Here is a 10,120-nt window from a genome sequence, read left to right on the forward strand (position 1 = left end):
ATGCATTCATTGCACTAAATACTTCCATACGTAAATACATTTTGGGAGAACAGATTAACAACATCTCAGCTGTTCATGGACATAGATTTTCCTCTCTGGTTTTCATATGATTCCCCTCTGTGACTCTAATGAGTGTTTTTTTTTAGAAAAGATGAGCTTCCTGTACTCAAATAAGTGTGTGTGTGTGTGTGTGTGTGTGTGTGTGTGTGTGTGTGTGTGTGTGTGTGTGTGTGTGTGTGTGTGTGTGTGTGTGTGTGTGTGTGTGTGTGTGTGTGTGTGTGTGTGTGTGTGTGTGTGTGTGTGTGTGTGTGTGTGTGTGTGTGTGTGTGTGTGTGTGCGTGCGCTCGCTCTGCACCAGTGGTGGAAAAAGTACTCGAATGTTTTACTTAAGTAAAAGTATCAATACTGCAATGTAGAAGCACTCTGTTACAAGCAAAAGTCCGGAATTCAAAATGTACTTCAGTAAAAGTACAAAAGTATTGGTATCAAGTACTAAAATGTTTGAAAATAGCAGATCTACAAAAATAGCAGATCTACAAGCTCACAACGCGTCGCGACGCGTTGTGAGCTTGTAGATCTGCTATTTTCAAATAGCTTATGTATAAAATAAGGCTAAAGTGGTTAATGTGTGTTTCATAATATCATAATCTATATCTGAAAAGTAACTAGTAACTAAAGTTTTCAAATAATTGTAGTGGAGTAAAAGTACAATATTTGCCTCTGAGATGTAGTGGAGTAGAAGTACAATTATTGGAAATTGGAAATACTCAAGTAAAGTACAAATACCTAAAAGTTGTAAAGTACAGTACTTAAGTAAATGTACTTAGTTACTTTCCACTACCGCTCTGTACCACCATGTACCTCAGTGTTTCATTACACATTAGACTAGGATGTGTGTACACACCATGTAAGAGAGGCTGTGATATCCCCTGTCCCCCAGCACTCCCACTGTTTCTGCAAGTGAGATTCCATCTCTCACACACACACACACGCACACACACGCACGCTTGCTGCATACCTCCTTCTTCTGTTTCTTCTTCACCTCCTGCCCCCTCTCTGTTGCTCTCTTGTCTTTATATTGTCCCTCCCCCTCCCTCTCCCCTGGCCTGGCCTGGCTGTATGTATGTCCTGTATTCTTCCCCTCATTCCGCTGTGATCCACTGCGGTGGGAGTTACAGTTACCCCAGGCAGACGAGCAGGAGCCACTGGTCATGGTGGAAGAGAAAGGTACACACACATTCTCAGGGGCTGAGCAGAGCAGCATGGCTGGGAGGAGAATTGCTGGTTTGTTATTGTGTGTCTGTTAGTGTGAGCTTGTGCGTATGGATGGTCAAATATTTAGTCAAATTAACACTCTGGATTTGACTGTGCCTGCTATATCTATAGACTAAATGCTTGTGTTAAACTTTGTGTTTAACTCAGATTTTTATTTGTAATCAACTTGCTTCAAAGTATGGAGTTTTATGGTGGTCACGTTCCTTTGTTGCAAAGTCTTGCTTTTTTGTTTTTTGTTATAATCATAACTCAAAGAAATGTATGCTTGTAAGACACGCCTGGAAAATAGTTGGCATTTATCTTTTAAATTAATTTATTAATGAGACATTAGAAAAACAATATGATTGTAGTTTTGCCTTGCCACTAAAATGTGTGACCTGTGATCACTGTTTCACAGGTCTTAATTGGAAACTCTGAGAGTTGATTTAATCTGAGAGCATGGGTACATTTTTACACTTTCAGAGTTGTATTTACGCTGAGGATTTGACTTTGTACATTGCGGTGTCTTGTCTTCTATGTAGAAAGAATGTTTGCCCTTGTTGTTAAAGTTGTTACGTGGTTAAGGTCTATTAGTTGACTGGAAACACTTGTCTCATTGTGGTGCGGCTAATTGTTGAAGGCTGAGTGGTGAAAGATAAGATCAGTGCAATGCCTGTAATAGAATAACTGACGTGTTGCACTATGACATAGCTGCAAAGTGCTACAAGGGATGGCAGTCGTGCCAGCTATTGCACATTCCACAAGGGACCACATTGGTCCTGACATTTCACTTACATGTCCTGTACAGCATTAACCACTTAAGCCCTATTTAAAAAATAGCAGATCTACAGATCTGCTATTTTTGAAAACCTTTGTTTTTTTCCCTTGCTTTTTTAACTGTTGAAAATCTTTGAGAACCTATTAACCTATGAAATTCTATGATTTTTTTTTAGAACAATTTAAAATCTTTGCCTAGAATGGAAAAGATCCCAAAACAGTGGCTAAACTGTGATCTTCTCTGTACCCACCAAGTAAGATTGGAGAGGTAGCGTAAAGGACATTCAGACACTCCATAATTGTAAGCATCACAAGCTTCTACGTGTGTTTGCCGCAGTGTTGTTTAATTACTAGGAAGGCCTTGCAGTGATTTAGTTTTTGAACTGTTATCTGATTTGCAGTACGTCTGAGCTGGCCAGTCATTGAAAGTGTTGGTGTGAGAGTGTCTAGAGCAGCACATCATCTAGTCGATGATTATCCTCAAACACTTGCTGTTTAAATGATGCAGAGCAAATTAACCAGACTCCCAATCAAATGGGACTCTTGTCCGGTTGTGTAATATACGAGATTAGAATCACTGTCATTGGAGTGTGTGTTTGCCTTAGGGGACTATCGCTTTGCAAACACATGGGGCCTGAAACCTCCCTGAAACTGAGCAGCATGCAAGACTTGAGCATTTTCTTTCTTGAAATGAAGTTCAGGCCTTATATAGCATCATGGCTATACACAACTATCAGAGGCAATACCATGAGATGTCTTCAATCTTAACTTGATCCTGTGAGGAATGCAAAAAGCTCGTCCCTTCACACTATTAGGACCAAGTTCTGGGATTTAAACTCAGGATTGTGTAAGAGAGAGCAGATTCTGAAGAAGTCTCCAATGATAAAGCATTGCATCATTTCGTGAAAGTCCCTATTCATTCACATTCCATTTTATATTGCTTCATTGCAGTTTCAGTAAGCAAGTCCACTGACATTTTGGTCAAAATAATGTTCTTTCTTTAGTTGTTTTGTTGATACATTAAGGCTGGCACTGTCCTGCTATTTAATCAAACCACATACAACGGTTGAAAGAAAATGTAATGGACAATCCTGTACATGTCTTAAACATCGGCTATTTTCAGCCCACGACAATGAGTCTAGATGCTTATTATAGTCTGTCCGGACCACTCACACACAGTCTGAGGTTTTACAAGCTGGAGATATAGGGGTATCCATGATTAGCTGTCGCTCTCATGTTTCTCCATCCTTCTAAATGTACCTTTTGCTAATACTTAACACTGTCGCAGCCATGCCATTCTAGGAGAGATCAAGAAAGGCCAAGTGTTAGGACTGGTATGTTGCACTGGTGGACATGGACGTGGAGAAACTGGTGTTTGAAACCTCCATCAGGGGACTGGCTTTCTAGTTTTGTGTCTCCTTTCTACAGAAAATAATTAATATATTATTTGACATGAATTTAAATACCTATACTGTAATACATTATGTAAAATACATATATACAGTCAATATATATACAGTCACTACAATAAAAACAATGCAATATTTGCAGGAAATACAGCTAGTTGAAATGATAAATATAAAATATAAGAATTGAATAATAAAATCACAATTGATGGATTTCCTGGACAAGCTATCAAAGATAGAAAATACAAAAAACTCAAATGGATGGTGTCTCTGTGTGTAGAGCTAATACAGATTCTACATTTTGATCGGTTATGGTTTTCTTTTCCGTTTATAATATTTTTTTCACACTGGCATTAAAGTGATAGTTCACCCAAAACAAATGCTTATTTTCTAGCGATTACACACCCCATGAAGCATTGAAGTCATGGAGATTTTTTTTTTTGGCGCATTCCTATGCCATTAATTTGATGATCAATGGAGACTCAAATAGTCTCCACCAGAGACTCCGCCGGTCATCAAATGATTGGCTTAGGAATGCGACAAAAACAAAAAAATCTCCATGAATTCCAAGGCTCCATGGGGTGTGTAATTGATAGAAAAAAAAGTATTTTGGGGGGTGAACTATCCCTTTAACAGTGATATGCCTTTATTGTGGTGATTTTGTGGCAATGTTTTTCAAGGTGCTTCCCCAATGGAAAAACAGAGCTCATCCACTAGGCTTTGGCATTGTGTCTGCACAACCATGCACAGTAAAAACCTCAGTGATCATTTAACCCTGAAGATTTTACTGCGTGGTGTGACTGGTCGCAATGAACCTTTATCTTAACATTTAGGAATGCAAGGCCTCCTAATCTAGTTTGTTGGTACTTGCGTGTCACCATGGCAACAAATCTCTTAAGGGGTGGGGTACCCGAGAGGCCACATACCAATAATATACTTGACTCAGTTTTCTTAGCAAGAAGAATAAACTTCACGTTCGTAAAATGATCTTACTTGCAGTTTGCCAGTGCGGAGGGAACACCGTCCCACGTAAGAGGCCAATTATTTTCAGCACAAATGGCTATTGCAGCTGAGTAAGTTGGCCAGCGCTATGTCTGTTATTCCTCTCTGGATTCAATTTAGGAATTTTTATGGGAGCCAAGCAATTAATTAACAGGTGTTGACTCCTGCTAACCTTGTACAGGCCAGACTACAGCAGATAACCTAGGAATGACAAAGGATTGAGAGAGAGAGAGAGAGAGAGAGAGAGAGGGAGAGAGAGGTAGAGAGAGAGAGAAACAGAGAGAGAGATGGATAGTTAGGGAGAGGGAAGTTGAACAGGATGGACATTTATCACAGACCGACTGCATTGTGTGTGCGTGCGTGTGTGCGTGCGTGCGTGCGTGTGCACACGTGCGTGCGTGCGTGCAGGAGGAGGAGGAGGAGGTCGGAGCGCTCTCTGTGTACCACATTCTTTCCTTTCCTAATCACGTTCAGGGCCTTTCAAGTGGGCAGTGATTAGATTATGAAGGCATCCACCGCATGCCATTGTAAACACCACAGAGATAGAGAGGTGGGGTAGGACAGCCCCCCCCCCCCCCCCCCTCCACCAACCCCAATTTTTTAAATAATAATAAATCCTCTCTTTTTAGTGCCAGAGCAAACAAAGGGCTGAATGTCCTACACCAATGGTTCTCAAACTTTTTTATTTCAACCCCCTTAACTCCCCTTAACCCTGAAGAAGACCTATTGTGTCGAAACAAAATAAATAAAAAGTTATTGCATCGTGGCTGTGAGCTGTGTGACCTCTTTTCTTTGAAACAGTTATATATCTCCTGTGGTCAGCACCTCCTCACTACTGGTGTGCACTCCTGTTCCATTGTTTGCCTGAAACACCCTTAACTTCGACACTCTCAGAGTTACAGACCTGTAAAAGGGTCCATTTGGAACCAGAGAGTCCCTGGACCCCACTTTGAGAACAACTGCCGTACACACTAAAACCTTCAGTTTTGATTTAACTCTGTCAGTATACAAATTCATCAAACGGTACTGTGCACAATTGGAGCTATGATTATGAATGATATTTTTAGTGTTGATTTGTGAAGTTAGAATACATTTTCTAAGCTGAGAGTTCATAATATGCTGCCTGTGTTTACGACCTGTTAGTCGTTTTGGCAGGAGGCCACTGAACAGCCTGCAGGCCTCAGGATAATTTCTATAGCAAAATGCACTGTGTGTGAGCATGTGTGTTTATGCGTGTTGTTGATAATTGTTGTGCGTGTGTATTTGTATGTGTATGCTTGCATGCTAAAAAGGAAAAAAGCCAGCAGGCTTGCCTTGCATATTAACCTCGGTTATGTAAACACAATGAGGAGCACATCTCTGTGGGATCATTGTAATGAGCTGCTGAGGCAGAACGAGTATGGGTCAGAGAGAGAGAGAGAGAGAGAGAGAGGGAGAGAGAGAGAGAGAGAGACCTGCTATAATGTGCGTAGATATCTTATCTGGCATATCTTTTCAAATGGGGGTCCCTGGGCCAATATGTGTCAATTTGGGAGTCCTTGACGCAATGCAGATCTCATTGCTATGCAGATAATAGTGAAAGGTAAGGTGAAAGGCACTAAAGCTGCTTCTGTGTGACAAGATACTGGCTAGGAATCGACTCTTTCCTGTTACTGTCTATGACTATATTATACTGACGTGTCCTTCCTTTTCTCCAGTGGCTCAGGATGCGTACCGCCCTCGTCCTCCAGCAGAGAAGCGTCGCGTTCTCTGTCACAGATGTGGGGAGTCGTGTAAGGGAGAGGCGCTTCGAGTGCAGTCCCAACACTTCCATGTAAAGTGTTTTACCTGCAAGGGTGAGTGGTATTACTGTGTGTGTCATGGCTTGTGCGTTTGAAGTTAATGAAGCATAGCGTTAGTTCATGCAGGACACGGAAGTCTTGCACGCCAAAGCTGTAATCAGCTGTCAGTCAGCTGATGTGAACATCAGCTTTCTATTCCCTATTCACAGCGCTGCTGGTCATTACATTCATACTCCAATCACAGCTCAGGCATTAGCAAGGGGTTCCTTTAAATACGGCTTCGTATTCACTAGATCTTTCTTGGTTGCTGACCAATGCATTCTGCTAGCTGTTATAAATGGTTAAATCTACTTTGACATGAGTATTTCTGATTGAATGAGTATTAGTTTGCTCATTATATAAAAAATGGCCACCTCTTAGCCAACCAGAAGAACAAAATCACTTAAGGCACTAACAGCTTAATATAACTTTTTCTTTTCTTTAAAAGCCCCACTAGCAGCCCCTAGAGGCCGTGTTACTCCTTGTACCAACCGTCACCAACATTGCTTACCGTATAGCCTCACACTCTCACTAGAGGGGAAGAAAAAAATAAAATAAATAGACGACTTCAATTTATATGTGCCATAATAAAATTAGGGTATATTGTATATGGATTAACACATGTAATCAACAGCTAAAGGGTATTTATAGTGATAAGGGAAATCACTTGCTTACTCTGCATTTGACCCATCCTATTAGGAGCAGTGTACAGCCCCAAGGGGCGCACAGGGACCAATTTGGGGTTCAGTGTCTTTGTCTTGCTCAGGGACACTTCGGCTCGAAGCCTGGAGGAGCTGGGATCGAACTGTAAATCTCCTGAATCCCAGGCGGCTGTTCTACCTCCTAATCCACTGCTGGGAGAAACTGAATTGAAAAGGCCATATGGCCACCAAGATCAGTAGGGTTCATCTTGCAATTTGCCTCTTAGGTGATGTGTACAGTGTTCATATTTGACCGAGGGTTTGTCTGTCTCTGTCTGAGGGTGGTGCTGGACAAAAGGTTGATGATTCACACAAATGGTTCATCCCCCGGAGAGCATGAATAGAGTATAGATAGAGTACGACAGAGTATGACGACGGTATGACTTTACAAAATGCAGCATCGATTATCCATCCCCTACACCACTAGCAGTTTTATGTTAAGCTGTCGCTCAGGCGTTATCGTTCTCATATTCAGCAGGCATGTTTTTTCATGCCTTTCAAAAGCGAGAGCACTGAGGTCCTAAATAGTAATAATCACTCAAATCAGTCAAAAGCTAGTTGTGAATGTGACATTATCTTTTATCATGTAATGAGTTGTACATATGGACTACTTGGATGGTATGCAGTAGGTTCAGCTCTAATTAAACATTTTCAGTCAATCTAGTACATTTCCAGTGAATTAAATATTACAGTAAGATAAATCGTATCGTGTCCCAAGTATTGTGACACATATTGCATTGTGATGTCCTTGCCAGTACCCAGCCCTAATGGCAATAATTAGGCAATGGCAATCCTCACATCTTTTTGATTCCAAGATATATTTTTTATGCAAGTAGAAATGTTGGCCTAAGGGTGACTGAGTCTAGAGTAAAGGCAGGGGGTTACCAAAATCAGTTCATCTAGCCTCCACGGTATTGTGAGTGAATCCCACGTGATCAGTCTGGCAAATCCAGGCTAGAGTTCATCTACTGGGGTGCATGAAAGTCTGGGGCAAACAAACATGTTTTGGTGAAGAAAAGTTAGCCTCATGAGATCATGAGACCTTCTGGTCCGTATCGCGGGCAGTCTAGGAACAGCATCTTACACACTTTACTGCTTTACTTTACTCGCCCCAAAACACGGCCCCGGTCAAATCCGGCGACCTCGGAACGGTCGCCACCAGGTATTCCTAAACGTAACCTGAGTAAAACTATGCCTAAATCTAACCTTATTCCTAAACTTAGTAAAACTCAGTAAAACTATGCCTAACCCTAACCTTATTCCTAACCTTAACCTGGGGGCGAGTGTGTTTTGGGGCGAGTCTTCCGGTTACCAGGAGAACAACTCAGTGTTGGATAGTCCTCAGTACAGGGTTATGGTGCTGTGAAGAGAACATCCTGTAACAAACAGTTGTCCTTGCTAATCTACACTGACAGCCCTCTTGTGTTGTAGCTCTTTAATTTCGCAGCAATGCTGTTTACGGCTTCAGAGAAAACAATGGAGGCTTTTCACAGAGCATGAAGCCTGGCAGCCTGCAGACATTTTACAATGACATGATTTTGTCTGCTCCACCAATTCTGTTCATGAGTGTTTAATTTGAAAATGAAAATGAAAGAAAATCTGTTGCTATGATTTCAGTAGGCTTGATCAGTCTTCTGTTGGTAATTGCTTTCATATGCCAAGAATGATCTCTGACTAAAACGTCTTATAGTCCCTCAGTTCAGTTGAAAATAGAATAGAAATGAGAATTTATTTTGGATCCAGGATAAATGGGAGCAAAACAATAACTATTAAACAACAATAGCAATGATAACGTTTCCAGAGTTCATAAAAATATGTAATAATGAAAGATTAAAAACAGCTAAAACATAGATGGTATTGAGTTGTTACACATCATGACTTCTTTACCGCATTCTTCAGCAAAGCCAAGAGAGAACAGTTGTAATTATTATTCTTTAAACCGGCCAGCTTCATGCAGTCTTAAAAATAATATCAGCTTTAACATACACAGTCTGCGCTGTGATACGCTGACAATAAGACAGGAATAGAACCACGATACTCTGTCCCTGGCGTCTGAGTGCATTCTATTGTGTCAGGACGGAGGCTTGTTCAGAGGGACGGTGCCGGAAACGAGCGCTATCAAATGACTCTGGACAAGCTGAGAGATAGCTGTGGCTGCCAAAAACCTGTCATTGCACTGATATAGGGTCAGCCAGTGCTTCTAAATCTATGCCGGTAAATACACACTCGGACGAACACACGCGCGCGGCCATGTTACTGTATAGAACACACACACACACACACACACACACACACACACACACACACACACACACACACACACACACACACACACACACACACACACACACACACACACACACACACACACACAGAGACATACAGTACATTCACTCCACACCATGTGCAATGTACTTGACATATTCACATATAAATTTAGGTACAATCAAAGCAGTCTCACACTTCAGAGTCTTCCAAGAGTAATACAATGTTCAGGCTCCATGCACTTATTTCTGGATTTGAAATGATATGATACGGTTGAATGATGTTAACTCACCACACCCAAGCACTGTAATTAGAATTAAAAGCAATTACAGCTAGGTAGGTACAGCTGAGAAGAGTTTACATTGTGGTTGTGTAATGCGTATTGGATGTGTTATTATTTCAATTAACGTGGGCCTGGTTCTGTGTACTTGCAGTGTGCGGATGTGACCTGGCCCGTGGAGGGTTCTTCGTGAAGGACGAGGAGCACCTGTGTACGGTGGACTACCAGAGGCTCCATGGCACCCGCTGCACCAACTGTGGGGAGTTTGTGGAGGGGGAAGTGGTCACAGCCTTAGGGAGGGCATATCACCCTGCCTGTTTTGTGTGCACCTTCTGCAAGTAAGAATATTATGCGGGCACAAATACTTTCCAGTGTGCAAAAATCTGTGTTTAAATGAAATCAATTGAGTTATCCTAAAATGGTAATTGACAAAACATTTGTAAAATGTTATAAAAAATAACTTTTAAGGGCACGAAAAGCATTCCCTCCATCTAGCTAAGATGTAAACTTTTTTTTTTTGTCTGTCTCTGTCTGTTCTTACAGACGGCCCTTTCCTGCTGGGAATCGTGTCACGTTCACCGGGAAGGACTGCCTCTGCCAGCGCTGTGTCCAACC

At 41.5% G+C, this 10,120-nt stretch overlaps 1 protein-coding gene across 2 annotated transcripts in view; it reads left to right on the forward strand.

Annotated features, from left to right (window-relative positions):
* Window positions 1-1,160: 1,160 nt before the first annotated feature.
* LOC308104792 (actin-binding LIM protein 1-like) overlaps window positions 1,161-10,120 on the forward strand; it is a 31,327-nt gene continuing 22,367 nt past the window's right edge. For both annotated transcript variants that reach the window (XM_080455317.1, XM_080455318.1), the window contains exons 1-4: window positions 1,161-1,227; window positions 6,137-6,274; window positions 9,660-9,843; window positions 10,049-10,120. The exon at window positions 10,049-10,120 is cut by the window's right edge and continues 35 nt beyond it. In XM_080455317.1, coding sequence (XP_080311443.1) covers window positions 1,212-1,227; window positions 6,137-6,274; window positions 9,660-9,843; window positions 10,049-10,120 — 410 coding nt within the window. In that variant the 5' untranslated portion in view covers window positions 1,161-1,211. The remainder of the gene's footprint in view (window positions 1,228-6,136; window positions 6,275-9,659; window positions 9,844-10,048) is intronic.

This window comes from Gymnoscopelus braueri (assembly GCF_963280865.1).
Source record: "Gymnoscopelus braueri genome assembly, chromosome: 17".
NCBI classification, from domain to species: domain Eukaryota; kingdom Metazoa; phylum Chordata; class Actinopteri; order Myctophiformes; family Myctophidae; genus Gymnoscopelus; species Gymnoscopelus braueri.